At 33.6% G+C, this 19,095-nt stretch overlaps 1 protein-coding gene across 1 annotated transcript in view; it reads right to left on the reverse strand.

The window, feature by feature from the left end:
* LOC107561558 (bromodomain adjacent to zinc finger domain protein 2B-like) overlaps positions 1-19,095 on the reverse strand; it is a 37,424-nt gene that overhangs the window by 8,131 nt on the left and 10,198 nt on the right. The window contains exons 8-26 of the mRNA XM_016246029.1: positions 18,744-18,957; positions 16,628-16,720; positions 16,489-16,550; positions 16,264-16,329; positions 15,463-15,528; positions 14,712-14,777; positions 14,372-14,512; positions 13,102-13,356; positions 12,437-12,591; positions 12,006-12,242; positions 11,335-11,566; positions 10,907-10,969; positions 9,634-9,778; positions 7,998-8,527; positions 5,888-6,137; positions 4,554-4,820; positions 3,339-3,494; positions 3,101-3,261; positions 1,510-1,793 (exon numbers count right to left, since the gene is read on the reverse strand). Coding sequence (XP_016101515.1) covers positions 1,510-1,793; positions 3,101-3,261; positions 3,339-3,494; positions 4,554-4,820; positions 5,888-6,137; positions 7,998-8,527; positions 9,634-9,778; positions 10,907-10,969; positions 11,335-11,566; positions 12,006-12,242; positions 12,437-12,591; positions 13,102-13,356; positions 14,372-14,512; positions 14,712-14,777; positions 15,463-15,528; positions 16,264-16,329; positions 16,489-16,550; positions 16,628-16,720; positions 18,744-18,957 — 3,443 coding nt within the window. The remainder of the gene's footprint in view (positions 1-1,509; positions 1,794-3,100; positions 3,262-3,338; positions 3,495-4,553; positions 4,821-5,887; positions 6,138-7,997; positions 8,528-9,633; positions 9,779-10,906; positions 10,970-11,334; positions 11,567-12,005; positions 12,243-12,436; positions 12,592-13,101; positions 13,357-14,371; positions 14,513-14,711; positions 14,778-15,462; positions 15,529-16,263; positions 16,330-16,488; positions 16,551-16,627; positions 16,721-18,743; positions 18,958-19,095) is intronic.

A 19,095-nucleotide genomic window follows, 5' to 3' on the forward strand; every position in this document is an offset into this window, starting at 1 on the left:
ATCAGTGATGATCAGATTCTTGCAAATCTGACTAAAGTTCTTACAAATTAATTTGTATGTAAGTCAATGGCAGTTTTTATTCTGATTTGGTGCATGTTAATTTAGGAGCCCGGATATGAGCGTATTTCAGTAAAAACATGAAATGATCAATAAGCCACATTCATTCTGATATAACCACAGTGCACAAGCTGAATGAGCAATCAGAGAGCAATCAGACTCAACTGTGTTTTGCCATTTTCCACAAATAGTGCCCATCGTTACGGTTTAAATAGCATCAAGAGGCACAATTCGTTTTTTCAATGTTTTTTTTTTGTGAGAACTATTGGATATTGGTATGTAAAACCTTTTATTTACTATAATTTATGTAATAATATTTATATAATATTATCAAATATTATTTATATAATATTATATGGGAAATATAATTTGATCAGTAACTACAAGCCAACATTTAGTCACAAAACTATGTATTCCCTACTGAGTGATGGCTTAATATAGGCAAAATTTGTAACTTTGTTACTATTATTTTTATCATTTTTATTATTATTATTATTACTCAGAACTCTGACATCTATAGTAATAATAATTATAAATAATATTTTTTTTCTTTTTTGAGAAGTATCAGATGTTAGTCTGTAAACTCTTTTATTTAATATAATTTATATAATAATATTTATACAATTATTTATATAATATTATCAAATATTATTTCTATTTTATGGGATATATAAGATAAGTAACTAAAAAACAACACTTGGTCCCAAAACTATCTACCTCGTACTGAATGGTGGATTAATTTAGGATAAATAATTCTTGCCTTTATAGATTTAAATTTTTAAGTTTACTTAGAAATATATCACACCTCTTTTCGCTGACCATTTGTTAAAAATAAATAAAAATATAATAATTATATAGTATATTATAATTAATAACAACAAAAACAATGATTATTATTATTAAAAACAATAATAATAAATAACTACATAATTTAAGTTCTATTTAAATGTATTCAATTATTCTAATTAAATTAAATTATTATTATTAATATTTGTGATTAATTATTAATGATTATTAATAATACTACTATTATAACAAACAACAACAATAAATATAACAATAAAAATAATAGTAATAAACAAAAAAAACGATTTTATTTACATTTAATACAATTATTCCAATTAAATTATATTATTATAATTTTTTTTAGATATTATTATTACTACATATATTTATTTATTGTGGTTTCATTTTTAAGATTTTCAGGCTCTATTTAGTACCCTTTTTGTGGAAGTCTTTTCAAGAAGTATTCTTGAGGAAGGCAGATGACAGGATATAATGAGGCTGTGGTTATTGTAGATGTATGCTCATGCGTCACAACTCAGAAACGGTGTAGGTTGCAGTGTAAATGGGAGACAGAAGCCACAGCCATAAACCCACAGATGCACAGCCAAAGTGAAGCATGACGAGCGGCAGACGGGCTTGAGGAGCGTGTGAATCTGGATGACCTACCCGTCACCATCAGCTTTAGCAGGTGATGGCGCAGGGGCCGGTACTGAGACCGTTCCCACGTTATCCAGTCTGATCTGAATGGTGCTGCTTAAAGGGCTCTTCAGGTACCTTCGCTCAATGTTCCTCTCCAGCTCTGCCAGATGCGTCACTGCTATATCCAGAGGGTTGTTTGCTCGACGCACGATGCCACAGTCACTCCTGTCTTCGCAGTTCTCCATGACAGGTTTGTGCTCGTAATGCACCAGGTCTTCACTCTGTGACTGCGGCACTGGATGCATCCAGCCCTTTCAAACAAGCATGCTTTCATTTGCTTCACTTCAAATTAGAGACAATGTTGAAACATTAACGCTCTTAACCTGGATCTTGATCTCACTTGTACTATGTTGACAAGATCCAGCACCTCTGTGTCATACTTTCTGGCTTTTTCATGTCAATTTCTGATATTTTTCTCTTTCATATTAAACCATGTCCCCTAGTGGCATTATTTGGACTTAATGTTAATGTTGATGTTGCTAAAAGGGTTATACTAACAAACTGGAAAAAGCCTTCCCTCCCAATTACTCTCACTGGATGCATGGCCTGTTATAGTTTATTCAAATAGAAAAAAAAATGATTCACAATGTTCTTAAATGCAAATTTTTTTTATAGTGTTTGGCAACCCAATCATACTTGAAAATGTATTAATAAACAGAGAGCACATGAAAAACAATTTTCCTGCTAGTTGGTTGTGATTCTATATGTAAAAATATATTTTTATCCTTCTCAGTATTGTCTCAATTATTGGTGTATTTTATGTATATATGTACTTATTTATTATTATTATTTATTAGCATATCTATACACACACACATATACACACGAAGAGTAGAGCACAAAATAAAATAATAATTTCATTGGAATAATTAAAAAAAAAGTTAAATATAATAAAATATTTATTTATTTATAATTAATTATTCTTAATAATAATAATTGTAATTTAATTGTATACCTTATACACATATACATACAAATACATGTATATAAATTAATTCTAAAAATTGTATTAAATAATTAAAATAATAATTATTCCTAATATTAATAACTATTATTATTGTTAAAAATAATAATACTAGTAAATAATAATAATAATAATAATGAACAAACAAACAAGAACTACTTATGCACACAGGCAAAATTGTTAAAATTAAATAATTACAATTATTATTATTAATGATAATTATAATAATAATAATATACAAACAAACAACTAAATTTTTTATTGCATTTAACTTTTTCATAATTATTACAGTGGAATTATTTTTAATTAAATTAGTTTCAGTTTCATATATATATTTAATATTTCTTTTTTTTTAGCTTGGTGCAAACATACCTAACTGTATTTTGTGATGGTTTCAAAGAGTAAGAAATACTTCTGTCGGATCCCATCTTGATATTTCTGTTAACATGTCTGTTAACATAAAATGTCGATTTATTGTCTTTTTCCTTTTTGTAATCTCTCTTGTTGAAAAGCATCAATAAAAAGAGTTTTACACGAACACTCTCATAGGCGCAAACGGTGGCCAAAATGTTCATCAAAATCCAGATTTCCTACCTTAACCTGCAGACTGGATGAGGAGACTTTGTGCTCCAGTTCCTCGACCTGCTGCAGGACACCGATGTCCATGTCCATGGCCTGCTCTTCCACACACCAGCTCTGGACAGTGTCCTCAGAGACCTGATTCTCCTCCAGCTCAGAGACGTCGATCACAGAGACTGGACACAGAGCGCAAGCTGAGAGCGCTGCACTCGAAGCATTTTAAACAGCGTTTAGAGACACAACGAGCACCTACCATCTCTGTTCCTGCTGCAGACCTGCCCGATGTAATCCATGTGTTTCTGCAGCTGTTTCTGCAGCTGTTTCTCTCGGATCCCTCGGGAATGGCACGCTTTCTCTATGGATCGTAACTCCTCGATGTCCGTCACCTTCCACCAGCCAGTCAACATCTCTACAACACATACACGCAGCACAAAAAAACTGGTTTGTTGGGTCAGGTTGGAAAATATATACAACTTCATATTTTTCATTGTTCAGTAGATTAAAACGATGATTTCAATTAAAGTAACCATCATTTTAATCAAGCAGTCATTGGAATAAAGTAGATTTAAATAGTTTAAATGTATGAAATAAAATATAGTAAAATCTAGTTATCTTTTTTGGATTGATTCACACACATACTGTATATTACACTACCGTTCAAAAGTTTGGGACCAGTAAGATTTTTAAAGAAGATTTTTCAAAGAAGTCTCTTTTGCTCATATACAGTGGGTACGGAAAGTATTCAGACCCCCTTAAATTTTTCACTCTTTGTTATATTGCAGCCATTTGCTAAAATCATTTAAGTTAATTTTTTTTCCTCATTAATGTACACACAGCACCCCATATTGACATATTGATTTAGGTTCGGATCCCTCGGGAATGGCACGCTTTCTCTATGGATCGTAACTCCTCGATGTCTGTCACCTTCCACCAGCCAGTCAACATCTCTACAACACATACACGCAGCACAAAAAAACTGGTTTGTTGGGTCAGGTTGGAAAATATATACAACTTCATATTTTTCATTGTTCAGTAGATTAAAACGATGATTTCAATTAAAGTAACCATCATTTTAATCAAACAGTCATTGGAATAAAGTAGATTTAAATAGTTAAAATGCATGAAATAAAATAGAGTAAAATCTAGTTATCTTTTTTGGATTGATTCACACACATACTGTATATTACATAAAAAAGATATAATATAATCATGTTTACAATATTCACCTAAATATATTTTTAATAAAACCTTTTAATATGAAAATGCCACACTGAGTCTTTGAACAGCTCATGACGATTTTTAAGTGATGACTTAAATGAATCCTTGAATCAGAACATTGACTCGATTCAGTCGAATGGAACTTTGAACTGATTCAAAGAAATGAATCAGACGGCTGTACTAAAAAAATAACAGTAATAATAAAATAAACCTCTTAATACTCTCAAGATGTGTTATCTCCCAGCCTTACCTTCAGGAATAGGTTGAGGTGATGGGTAATCCTGGTTTTTATGCACCTCGATCACAGGTGAGGGTGTGGAGAGGGGTTTCTCCGCTGGAGACTCTGGGGAATCGTTCAGGTTTCCACTGCCCTCTGAGGATGGGTGAACACCACTGAGAATCTGAGACATGGAAACCCCAGAGAACATCACGTCTGGACTCAAATTTCCACTGGACCACACACAGAAGGGCAGATCTATCATGGGCACGCCGGACCTCATCTGCAAACACAGAGGAGCTGTTAGTCAAAGAACACAAATACAGAAAGAGCTAAATATATAAGGTCTACGCTGGGTTTCACAAATGGGGTTCATGAGATGATGAAAAGCGAATAGTTAAACTGAATCTCATAAAAAAATAATAAATGTGGCTGCACAGTTAATCGAAATAAAACTGAAATTGCAATTCAGCTTAGTGAGAATATCAAATCAAAGGCTGCAGTTAAATTAAGTATATGCTTTTTGGGAATGCAACGTGCACTAGATTCACTTTATTTACAAGTTTGCATAATTTGCACCATTTCTGTGAATAGAAGTTTACAGAATTTCACCAATATTCCGCCAAAATAAAGGTTTTAGGATTTGAATGTTTGAAAGTGAACCGTTTAAAATATATATATGTGACCCTGGCCCACAAAACCAACGAAAAAATAATAACTAAAAATAAATATTTTTATTTAAAACAAAAATGCTGTTCTTTTGAACTTTTTTCATCAAATAAATAATTTAAATTAATTTAAAAAAAAATCATGGTTTCCATAAAAAGTAGCAAAAACTGTTTATTATTATTATTGTTGTTGTTGTTATGAATAACAGAATTATTCTTTAGAATGATTTCTGAAGGACCATGTGACACTGAAGAAAATTCAGTTTTGATTACAGCAATAAATTACATTTGAAAATATATTCACATAGAAAACAGTTATTGTAAATTGTAATATTATTTCACATTTTTTACTGTATTTACTGTATTTTTGATCAAATAAATGCAGCCTTGGTGATCAGAAGAGACTTCTTTCAAAAACATAAAAAAGATATAATATAATCATGTTTACAATATTCACCTAAATATATTTTTAATAAAACCTTTTAATATGAAAATGCCACACTGAGTCTTTGAACAGCTCATGACGATTTTTAAGTGATGACTTAAATGAATCCTTGAATCAGAACATTGACTCGATTCAGTCGAATGGAACTTTGAACTGATTCAAAGAAATGAATCAGACGGCTGTACTAAAAAAATAACAGTAATAATAAAATAAACCTCTTAATACTCTCAAGATGTGTTATCTCCCAGCCTTACCTTCAGGAATAGGTTGAGGTGATGGGTAATCCTGGTTTTTATGCACCTCGATCACAGGTGAGGGTGTGGAGAGGGGTTTCTCCGCTGGAGACTCTGGGGAATCGTTCAGGTTTCCACTGCCCTCTGAGGATGGGTGAACACCACTGAGAATCTGAGACATGGAAACCCCAGAGAACATCACGTCTGGACTCAAATTTCCACTGGACCACACACAGAAGGGCAGATCTATCATGGGCACGCCGGACCTCATCTGCAAACACAGAGGAGCTGTTAGTCAAAGAACACAAATACAGAAAGAGCTAAATATATAAGGTCTACGCTGGGTTTCACAAATGGGGTTCATGAGATGATGAAAAGCGAATAGTTAAACTGAATCTCATAAAAAAATAATAAATGTGGCTGCACAGTTAATCGAAATAAAACTGAAATTGCAATTCAGCTTAGTGAGAATATCAAATCAAAGGCTGCAGTTAAATTAAGTATATGCTTTTTGGGAATGCAACGTGCACTAGATTCACTTTATTTACAAGTTTGCATAATTTGCACCATTTCTGTGAATAGAAGTTTACAGAATTTCACCAATATTCCGCCAAAATAAAGGTTTTAGGATTTGAATGTTTGAAAGTGAACCGTTTAAAATATATATATGTGACCCTGGCCCACAAAACCAACGAAATTGAATAAAGAAGCTTTCCATTGATGTATGGTTTGTTAGGATCAGACAATATTTGGCCGAGATACAACTATTTGAAAATCTGGAATCTGAGGGTGCAAAAAAAAAAAAAAAATATTGAGAAAATCATCTTTAAAGTTGTTCAAATGAAGTTCTTAGCAATGCATATTACAAATCAAAAATTTAGGATTTGAATGTTTGAAAGTGAAACGTTTAAAATATATATATGTGACCCTGGCCCACAAAACCAACGAAATTGAGATTTATACACTATCTCAAAGCTGAATAAACAAGCTTTCCATTGATGCATGGTTTGTTAGGATAAGACAATATTTGGCCGAGATACAACTATTTGAAAATCTGGAATCTGAGGGTGCAAAAAAAAAAAAAAAATATTGAGAAAATCATCTTTAAAGTTGTTCAAATGAAGTTCTTAGCAATGCATATTACAAATCAAAAATGAAGTTTTGATATATTTACGGTAGGAAATTTACTAAATATCTTCATGGAACATGATCTTTACTTAATATCCTAATGATTTTTGGCATAAAAGAAAAATCAATAATTTTGACCCATACAATGTATTTTTGGCTATTGCTACAAATATCCCCCAGCGACTTAACACAGCTTTTGTGCTGCAGGCTCACAAATATTAGTACTGTAACTTAAAATGTAAAATAAAAAAGTATTATATTTTATATATAAATTACATATACAATTATATCATATAATATACAGTATATAATATGATTTAATATATAGTATATTACAAATTATATATAAATATAATTATGAAATATTATTTTTTTTACAGGACAAGTGTAACTTACAACAGCAATATATTTATATCATATTTATTTTATCATTAAGAGCTGAAACAACAACAAGCCCTTTATACATGCAACCCTATATATAAAAAACAAACAATCAAAACTAAATGCAATTTACAAAAGTAATATATTTATTACATCTTTATTTTTATAGTGTTAACAACAACAACGACATCAACAATAATAATAAAGCCCCATATAGGGGTATGCTTATTTATAATTAGGGTTAAAAAGATATAATAATAAAAATAATAGTAAAAAAATAATAATAATAATAATAATAAGCCCTTTATATGTGCAGTCCTATATATACATAAATGTAAAATAAAAACAATCAAAACAAATTAATAATAATAATAAAGCCCTATATAGGAGTAGACCTATATAAATATATAATTTTAAAATGAAAACACTTGCTAAAAAATGAAATATTTAATCTGTTTACTTGCATGTCATGTGACCATTAACCAACATCAGAGAACTGTGAAAATGCAAATGTGACATTAAATTGTGGAATATAGACCTAAAATGTCAGGGGGACTTCAAGTAAATATTTTACTTTTAAGGGGTTTGGCAGACAAAAAAATAAATAAATCCCTGATCATACCTGCAGTGCTGCTAATGAAAAGTTATTGATCCCCACAGCGCTGTAGGGGCCGGCAGAGACCGCTGTGGTTTGTGGTGAGGAAGATGAAGCTGAATGTGGACCTTCAGTCAGAGACGAGACGTCACATGGAGAGCGAGGCAGCAGACTGAACCAGTGAGTGTTTCTCTCTGTCAGAACCTTGTAAAGCTGCTCGTTACGGATCTGCTGCTGGGCGTTAGCGAGGTAGGTGGTGTTGTGGAGATCAGGTTTAACATCATGGTTAGGACTTCTGGGTAACGTAGTCTGCTGTTTTGGGCTATTGTATTGGTGACAAGAGACCTCAGAAGACATCTTGGCCGCTTCCAACAGCTTGCTGAGCTTGGAGAAAGAGTCCGGGCTCTGCAGGAAGAGGTTGAGAGAATCTACATCATGCGGAGGTTTCGTCTCAGCGGTGCCGTATTTTTCATCAGGCTCTTCTGTCGGCTCCTCTTTGACCTGGACGAGGTGAGCGTTCTTCATCCTCTCACGCTCTCTCTGCAATTCCTCTGGACCTGAAGAAGCACAAAATAGCATCATCATCATCACTAGCAGCACATTTATACAATGGTTAGCTCCAATAAAACAACTGGACATGTAAAAAGAAAAAAAAATCAAGTCAGTCATTTTATATATTGCTTCAATATTTCTTATAATATTGCTTATATATTATACATATGTATATATATATATATATATATATATATATATATATATATATATATATATATATATATATATATACTGTACACACTACCAATGAAAAGTTTGGAATAATTACGATTTCTTAAAAAGAAGTCTACTTTTATTTGGTTAAAAATACAGTAAAAAACAGTAATATTTTGAAATATTATTACAATTTAAAAGAAAGTTTTCTTATTTGAATATATTGTAAAATGTAATTTATTTCTGTGATCAAAGCTGCATTTTCAGCTTCATTACTCCAGTCTTCAGTGTCACATGATCTTCAGAAATCATTTTTAATTAGAAAAGGGATGTTTGTCAAAATGTTTTTTTTTTGTATATTTGAGATACTATTATAGTTTTTATTACTATTTTAAATTAGTTTTTATATTGTATATTTTCAGTTTGTTAAAGCTTTAGCAATTTTGTCGTGTTTTTTTTAATATGTCTATACAGTTTTTATTAATTTTTATTCCAGTTTTAGTTATTTTAGTAAATCAAGTTAAACTAAACAAAAATGATAATTTCTTCTTCTTATTATTATTATTATTGGCTTTTATTATTATTATTATTATTATTATTATTATTACTATTTTAGTTAACTATAATAACCTGGTCAAGATTATGGAAGCCCATTTCTGCCACTGAATAAAAAATAAAACAAGTTAACTGAATTTTTATCACACAATTCAGATTTTTTTTCTCAGAATTGCGAGATGTAAACTTGCAATTCTGACTTTATAACTCGCAATTGCAAATTTATATCCATCTCCCAATTCTACCTTTTTTTCTCAGAATTGCAGGATACAAACTTGCAATTCTGAGAAAAAAAAAGGAGGAACTGGGAGATGTAAACTCGCAAGGCTTAAAAGATTCCACCCGGTTTCTGTCTTTTCCTGTCTTCACATCATGATCTCATTCAGTCTCATTCTCTCACCCTCTCCGCTCTCCAGTCCCTCCACAAAGATCCCGCCACACTGCGGCAGAACCCAGTAGCGTCGTTTATAACGGTCCTGACCGAACATCACGGAGCGCAGGGAATGAGAGGCCTCGAACAGCTTCCGACGGATCTGAGTCTGCTGCTGGAAGAGAATCAATCAGACAGATGTATTCTATTTCACCTCTCTTTACTAAAAATGTTTGGAAATATGCAAGCGGTCAAGTCATTTCAGCACACATTTAGTTACAGCAAGTATAGGCACGTTATCCTCCTGGGACCCAGCTATTCATTTTTGTCCTCTATAGAGGACGTTTGTTTTTAATGAATTTAATGAGATTTTGCCTGTGGTGTCTTGCCTTCATTTTCTTAATAACTAATTCCTGATATCCTCTACAGATGACATACAATATCAAGATTTTTTGTTCTATATCTCTTATGCATTTATTGCAGGGTCTCAGGTGGTTGTGCATTTTAGGCTGGTGTAATAATATCCAATCATAAAGAAAAGGACTGACTGTCATTCAGATTTATTCACATACAGACATGTAACCCTCTAAAGCATCATGATCAAAACATCATGAAAAACCTGTTGCACACAATCTACTACATGCCTTCTGTCGTCTGATTGATAGTTTAGACATTTGTAGTGAGTAAAAGGTATTTTAGTGTAATTGTACAAACGTCCACCTTCAGCTTGTGCTCCACGTGTCTTTTTACCGTGAAATTTTTGTGAAGTAAATGTAGGAATAACTGTATTATCGTTAGTAATATTTCACGATGAACAATTACTGGACTGAAGCAGCTTATGTTTACTTAATTATCCATAAATCTTTTTTTTTTTTAGAAAATGTCTCAAATATGATCATCAGGCTTTTGAGGAATGTTTTTGTTCATCTCTCAATCATCATTGTATTGCATTGCATTATATGTTTTGTTCATAAAACTAAGCATTGAAATTTCATCTTACTAAGACATTATGGGGAGATATAGAGTGACGACTGATGTTTGTATCATTTAGTCTGCTAATACTGTTATAAAGATCTCATTGATTTACATTACAAGCATCAGAATTTCTGCTTATTTTTTAGCCGTATAAATATCAGCATCTGCACAAAATTGCTATTTTTGCTCAGTTTGGGCCTCTGAATAAAACTGAGGTGTTCTTCCTCCATATTCTCACTATATCATACGAGCCATAAAAGCCTGATGTATCAAATATGATACTCAACAAAAAACATGTGGTGAGATTCACATCCTGATATTCTTTTACCTTGCTGAGCTTCTCGATCTGTCTCTCCAGCTCTTCAGTGCTTGTGATTTGATCACCTTCGTCCTGCAAAACAAGACCAAGAACAGCTGACACGCTGCTAAAACATCACCTTTGAGAAACAACAACTTATAGAACTCAAAAGAGATCACTACTAAAACTAAACTGCAAAAAATGACTCATTCTGAACATCTAACATCAGATAAACACATTTCGAACACATACTGTGTAAAAATAACATAATGATGCTGCCATCTTTCTGAGGTCATTTCTCCTGCCCTGTAATTTTGCTCCAAATCTCAGGTGACCATTGTAAAATACAAAATACAAAATAGTGGATTACTCCGTAAACATTCATCCATGGCATTTAATATTTTGGCATTTCTTTCACCAAAGAAAAAATTATCAAAATCAAAATGAAAACACTTTACCTCATCTTCACACGCCTCTGCTTTCTTCCCTTTCTTCCCACAAAAGTCGTCTTCATCCTCATCCTCCTCTCCCTGTTCATCGCTGTCATCGTCTTCCTCATCATCTTCGTCACTCTCTCCTCCTTTGCGCTTGCGTTTACGGCTGTTCACAGACGCACCGGTGAACTGAGCCTCCTCTCCTCCAACGCTGCTCTCCCGTTTTCCCGTCCTCTTAGCATAGATGCTTCTCAGTCTGAAGAACAACAACGGCCAAAAGAACATGATGCATTACAATCTAGCTGAACAGAACATCATAATCACATTATAACTAGATATAGCATTATAACAGTGCTTTTTATTCTTGTAAATGAAATGCTGCAGCAGTAAAATGACATTGTTTTATGAATAATTTCCTAATATTCAAATCTAAACTGCAAAAAATGACTCATTCTGAACATCTAACATCAGATAAACACATTTCGAACACATACTGTGTAAAAATAACATAATGATGCTGCCATCTTTCTGAGGTCATTTCTCCTGTCCTGTAATTTTGCTCCAAATCTCAGGTGACCATTGTAAAATACAAAATACAAAATAGTGGATTACTCCGTAAACATTCATCCATGGCATTTAATATTTTGGCATTTCTTTCACCAAAGAAAAAATTATCAAAATCAAAATGAAAACACTCTACCTCATCTTCACACGCCTCTGCTTTCTTCCCTTTCTTCCCACAAAAGTCGTCTTCATCCTCATCCTCCTCTCCCTGTTCATCGCTGTCATCGTCTTCCTCATCATCTTCGTCACTCTCTCCTCCTTTGCGCTTGCGTTTACGGCTGTTCACAGACGCACCGGCGAACTGAGCCTCCTCTCCTCCAACGCTGCTCTCCCGTTTTCCCGTCCTCTTAGCATAGATGCTTCTCAGTCTGAAGAACAACAACGGCCAAAAGAACATGATGCATTACAATCTAGCTGAACAGAACATCATAATCACATTATAACTAGATATAGCATTATAACAGTGCTTTTTATTCTTGTAAATGAAATGCTGCAGCAGTAAAATGACATTGTTTTATGAATAATTTCCTAATATTCAAATGCAGGGTGAATGAAATATGGCGTGTGGGCCTGGAAAGCTTTGGTCTTTAAGCTCTCAGCCAGAGGCGCTAGTTCAGTCTGTCCACAGTGAGCTTCCATATAGATCTGCAGCACCTCGGACACATTGTCCCGGTTCAGGCCGAGGTTAGTCACATGGTCTCCCAGAGCAGTCTTAGCCTGAAGTGTTCAAAACATCCAAACAAAAGAACAGAGCGATCCAATGAGGAACTCAGTGTGACAAAGGCCACGAGTTTAAATGCTCAAAGAGATTTGAATAATCATGGTAATTGAAAGGCATGGTTAAGTCGTTTAATTTCGGAGTTTCTTCAGGCGGGCAAATGGCTTTTTATTAAGACTGTGAACGCATGTGAGATTAGTGCAGAGCATCTGCTGAGGGGCTGAACTGAATTCTTGTTCTTCATTGGAGATACTGAGCTTAAAGAAGAGCAGCAGGAACTGCCCACGAGGGAATACTCTAGGATCAGACAGACTCTGCGCTGATTTTATGACATTCAAATGAGAAAATAAATAAATAAATAGACATAATATAAGATAGAATCATGTTTATTGACAACTTGCTGATTAATGATTGAAAAAGGTGACTAAAAATAATAATAATACTAACAGCTGATCAGTTAGTAATGATCAGTTTCTGTAAATCTACGCATGTGATTGCTCTGGTCTCACCCTGTGTCCTGCAGGGAGTCCTGGGTCACAAACAGCAGCAGACAGCATGCGCACCAGCAGGTCCTGGATGAAGCCCATGCTGTCGCCCACATTCAGCAGCCCTGCCTGCAGCACGCCGAGTGACGGGACGTCAGTGCTGAGGTCAAACCCCAGGACCTTTCCAAAACAGCGCAGGAACTGCATGACCATTAGACAGTCTGAGAAACATCCTCCTGGCAACAGCAGACCCGCTATCCTTGACAGCGCCGGCAGAGGCTGCACATGGAGAGAGAGACACAGAAGAGCAGATTACTATTGGACGGTTGTGTGCCTAGTATATGTATGTGGTTGCTATGGTGTTCTGGATGGTTCCTAGTACATCTAGGTGGTTCTTATGTTACTAGGCGGTTGCTAGGGGGATTTTTGGAACATCTAATTGTCATATACACTACCGGTCAAAAGTCTGGAATAATTAAGATTTTTTAAATGTTTTTAAAATAAGTCTCTTCTGCTCACCAAGGCTGCATTGATTGGATTGAAAAATACAGTAAAAACTGTAATATTGTGAAATATTATTACGATTTAAAATAACTGTTTTCTATGTGAATATATTGTAAAATGTAATTTATTTATGAGACGCAAAGCTGAATTTTCAGCATCATTACTCCAGTCTTCAGCTTCACATGATCCTTCAGAAATCATTCTAATATGCTGATTGAAGTTGATCTGATTTGAATTGATTAATTATTATTGATGCTAAACTATTTATAATGGTTCTTATTATTATCAATGTTGAAAACGTTTTTGCTGCTTAAAATAGAAATCTTTTGTAACATTATAAATGTCTTTACTGCCACTTTTGATTAATTTAATACATCCTTGCTGAGCAAAAGTACTAATTTCTGCTTAAAAAAAAACTTGAATAGTAGGGTATAACAATTTCCACAAAAATATGAAGCACAACTGTTTTCAACATTGATAATCATAAATGTTTCTTGAGCAGCAAATCGGCATTTGAGAATGATTTCTGAAGGATCAATTGAACTTTTTAACATATATTCACACAGAAAACAGTTATTTTAAATTGCAGTTTTTACTTTAATTTTGAGCAAATAAATTCAGCAAACATAAAGTTATAATAATAATTATTCAAAACTTTTGGCAGGTAGTGTACAGGAAAACCATTAGTCCGATTGACTTTGTTTGGTGCCACTAACTGCGCAGAAATTCTGCACTTAATCTTTATATTTGGTTGTGTATAAAAAGGGATTCAGTGGCTGCTGTGATTCACCTTGTGGTCAGACAGACACATGTCTTCATTGGGTTTGTTCAGCTCTTTGGCCATCTCCAGTTCCAGCCGTCTGAGCTCCAGTTTGCGCTCCTTGTTCAGTCGTTTCTCATCTCGTTTCTCCTGTTTCAGCCGCTCTTTCTCCTGCAGAAACATTTAAGAAGATTTGACAAACCTTGTGTGCCAATAAGACTGATCTACTCATTCACAGTCCATATGATTGAGCAGAAGAAAGATCAGAGGGAAGAGAGACACTAAAGGAGAGATGAGACGAGAGAGAATAAGAGGAGATGAAAAGAGGGAAAGAGAATGATGAAACAATAAAAGGAGCTGTATAACATACCTCAGCTTTCTTCCTGGCCTCTATCGCCTTCATCAACATCACATGCTGCCGACATCTCTCCCGCTCCTACAACAACAAACACACAGACATCAGAGAAACAATAAAATAAGAACAAATAAACTAATGGAAGTAAAAAAAAAACTAAGTGAGCAAAAACAAATAAAGAAGAAGAAGAAATTTTAACAATGTCTAAAGAACACAAAAAATAAAAGAGAAAGCAAATACAAGGAAGGAAGGAAGGAAGAAAGAAAGAAAGAGAGAGAGAGAGAGAAAGAAAGAAAGAAGGAAAGAAAGAGAAATTATCAAAAAAACAATGAAAGAAAAACTGAGTGAACAAAACAAGAAAAAGAAAACCAAAGGATTAAAAAACAAACAAAACAATTAAAAAATTAAAGAACAAATGAAAGAAAAATAAAGAAATTAAACAGGAAGGACAGAACAAATAGGAAAAACAAAAAGACCAATAAAATAAGGAAAGAGCAAAAGATCTAAAGAACACAACAAATGTGTTAACAAAACATCAAACAAAACAAACACAAAACATCAAGAGAAACTTAAAACATCACATGGTGAATTTTTGTCCCATGTAACCTAATGTCTAACTTTACTCTTATTGATTTCATTGTTTTTAGTAAATATATGTAATGCATACTAAGGAGAGACAGTGAATCAGATATTGAGATGAACTGCTCGCAGTAAATAACTCAGTAAATCAATAAATGCATCAATTGCTAAAAAAACAACAACAAACCTTTATTCGTTTTTCAGCTTCTAGTATTTTAGCATTTGCAACCTCTTCTTTCTTTTTTCTTTTAGCCTGCGAGAAAACAAAAAAACATGTTTGACAGAAGTTATATAAATTAATATAACAAAATATTTGACGTAAGTTATTTAACTGGACCAGTAAATGTTTAAATGCGTAGTACAGTATGAATTAAAGATGCAATAAGCAAACTTATATCTCAATATTTAACAGCCTTCTAATGGTATTTGATAGACAATCCATATTTATATATTGTTCTATTGAAATCAGAGGAAACATCATTCAAACCAAACAGTCATTGTAGAGAAGTAGATTTAAAATGCAATAAAAAAATAATAATCAGGGAATATTTTAATGTCACCAACCAGCCTAAATTCATATTCATTACTAGATAACAGATTTTAAAAAACTCTCTGAAGTAGACTGTTAAACCTCTTCTAGGAAGGAATGGCTGATTAAAATTATAAGCATGTAAAATATATTTTTAAATATTTATAAAAAAGTACCAGTAAAATTTCCCAAACAAAGCTGGCAGCTTTTCCATCATTTTCTGCTCGATTTCAAATAATTTTTTTATTAAAATATTAGTTTTGTATGCAGAAAATATTTATTTGTCTATATAAGCCTTTTTTAAATATTTATATATATTTATAAGCACCTCCAAAAATTCGCACACTTCACAATAATAGTAAAGTTATTAAAACTGATGACAAAGCATTTTTATTAAGCTATTATTTGTAATAGATCATTTACATTTGTATTATGTTACACTGTATATAAGCTTTTTACCTCCAAAATCTGCCGAGCACGGAGTTCCTTCTCCAAACGGACCTGCTGGATTCTCTTGAACTTCTCCTGTTTAAGAAGCGGGAATGAGAGAGAATGAGCCATGCATCTTATGCATCATCCCCTGAAGGTAAAGGCTGATCTGAAGTGTCAAAAGCAACAATGCATGCACAAACACAAGCAACAAGTGGACAGGAAACATCATGAGAAAACGTGGATGTTTCTGACCTGCTGTTTCAGAATCTTCATTTGCTCCTTGTGTTTCCGCCGCTCTTCTGCTGCCATGATTGCTGAAAGTCCACAGGAAAAGGTGAGCGGGTTTATCAAGTGTAGTAGAAACTAGAAACTAAATAAAGCTCCTGCTCACCTTGCTGTCTCCTGGCCTCTTTGGCCGCTTGTGCCAGCGCCTGCTTCTCCAGTTTACGTCTCAGCTTCATCTGAGCCGCCTGCCGCGCGATTTCTGCCAGAGACACGAGAGCTTTAGAGCTCAGTTAATATACAGCAATGCTATACAAGTCCAGCTATAGACAGGGTTTCTGCACGTCTTAAGAAGGTACAGCTAAGACTTTTTAAGACCTTTTCAAGACCAATTAAAGAAAATGTAAAGAATAAACTGAAGGGAACACAATATGCAAATGTCTAAGGAGAAATCAGAAGCACTTTTTTTAAAATAGCTTAACTAGAAATTGGAAACAACTTTTACTGTACCTTCTGATCACACTGCACAAAAGTGACGTTCTTCCTCAGTATTTTTGTCTTGTTTTCCAGTGAAAATGTCTAACATTTCTTAAATCAAGATGCAAAAATTACATGATAAGAAGTCTTTTTTCTGAGAAATGTATCAAAATGAAGTTAATTTATAATAATAAAAAAAGGACAAATATCTGGGCTCAGAAAAATCTACTTGATTCAAAGGGTAAACAAGTTAATTGATAATATTTATTCAATTAGTCAAAAAGCAAGACTTCATAATTTCATTTTGAATCTCAAGTAAATTTAAGGATGTTTAGATATTTGTATTGGAAAACAAAATAGAAATACTTACAAAGATATTCAATTATATTTTTCAATTATTCAGTTATTTTTATTATACTTTTTGCAGTGCATGCAACATTTAACAACATGACTTTACGAATTTAAGACTTTCTGCTCCGGATTTAATTTGTGAAAGAGCAAATTAAGACTTTTTAAGACCTACAGAAAAATTGTATAGGGAACAAATGAATTAGGGATGTAACGATGCACCCCGAGCCGATTGAAAATCGATGAAAATATGTGACAATTTAAGTCGGTTGAGATGTTATACGAACTGCAATTGAATTGGGGGTGGGAGTTTATATGAATGCATCTCTGAGGGGAACTAACTGTCTTCAGAAAAGTCCATATTGTCTTTTCTTTTCATCTTGCCTCTGAACAATGCATATTAAAGAAGTTCATTGTTTACAGCGGTAACCCAGGAAACACTGTATCTGCTGTTCCATAAGCGCCACCTGCTGTCAGAGAGTGAATCTGCATCTCATTCAGCTTGTCTGCTGTTTTTGTTTCGTTCAGATATGTTTTATGTAGTATAATTTTACAAACCTAAAGTCAGACCAATCTGTTTTTGCTTTAAATTTCAAAATTATACAATCTAAATGAAATCAAAAACTGCTCATGCAGCATGTACGCAGAATCTTTGTTTGAATCATGATTAAAATGCAGTGGTTGCCTCTAACTGAATGGAAAGAGCACAGGCTAAGCCGTAGTTTGTTTATATGACAGAAAAGTCCATATTGTCTTTTCTTTTCATCTTGCCTCTGAACAATGCATATTAAAGTAGTTCATTGTTTACAGCAGTAACCCAGGAAACACTGTATCTGCTGTTCCATAAGCGCCACCTGCTGTCAGAGAGTGAATCTGCATCTCATTCAGCTTGTCTGCTGTTTTTGTTTCGTTCAGATATGTTTTATGTAGTATAATTTTACAAACCTAAAGTCAGACCAATCTGTTTTTGCTTTAAATTTCAAAATTATACAATCTAAATGAAATCAAAAACTGCTCATGCAGCATGTACGCAGAATCTTTGTTTGAATCATGATTAAAATGCAGTGGTTGCCTCTAACTGAATGGAAAGAGCACAGGCTAAGCCGTAGTTTGTTTATATGAAGAGATTTATTTGATTTGGGATTTGTTTTAAAATTCCAGTTTAGCTTTGTTATGTGACATTTCAGTTTCACAAAGAAATGTGAGGATATTGTTAGAAAAATAGTGAGAAAATTGTATTGTGAAATCGGTATGAATTGAGTGAATAATTACATCCCTACTTCTTATGTGTAGATTCTTCAAAAAAAAAAAAAAAAAAAAAGGTTTTTAATTTTGGGTGAATGAAATCTTTTAAAACATTCTAAAACCTTCATTTAAATGTGCAAGGTTTAAGTTTCACATGTTTGCTAAATGAAAAGAGAAAATGTGTGCATTTGAATCTTGGTTTGTGTCAGCGGTACCCTGGGCCTCCAGTCTGCGCAGAAGTTTGGCCTCAGAGGTGCTGAGAGCATCGGCTTCACCCTCGTCAGGTGCTCTGGCTTTCCGGCGAGAGCGAGCGGAGTCAGCGGCACGATTACCCAGAGCGTCAAGATTCTTGCGACGACCCCGTCGACCTTCCATCACCAGAATACGAGGAACCACTTCCTCCTCCTTCAGTAAGCACCACTGTAACCCCTGAAGAAGACAACAACAGTGTTTAGAGAATAAATGATTATTTTTCACAAAAAGTAAAATAATAATAATAAAATTAGTAGTAGTAGTAGCAATAATAGTAAAATAAATAGAGAAAAATTATAATATCTAAAATTATTA

This window comes from Sinocyclocheilus grahami, unplaced genomic scaffold, assembly GCF_001515645.1.
Source record: "Sinocyclocheilus grahami isolate Dianchi unplaced genomic scaffold, SAMN03320097.WGS_v1.1 scaffold780.1, whole genome shotgun sequence".
Taxonomy (NCBI): Eukaryota; Metazoa; Chordata; class Actinopteri; order Cypriniformes; family Cyprinidae; genus Sinocyclocheilus; species Sinocyclocheilus grahami.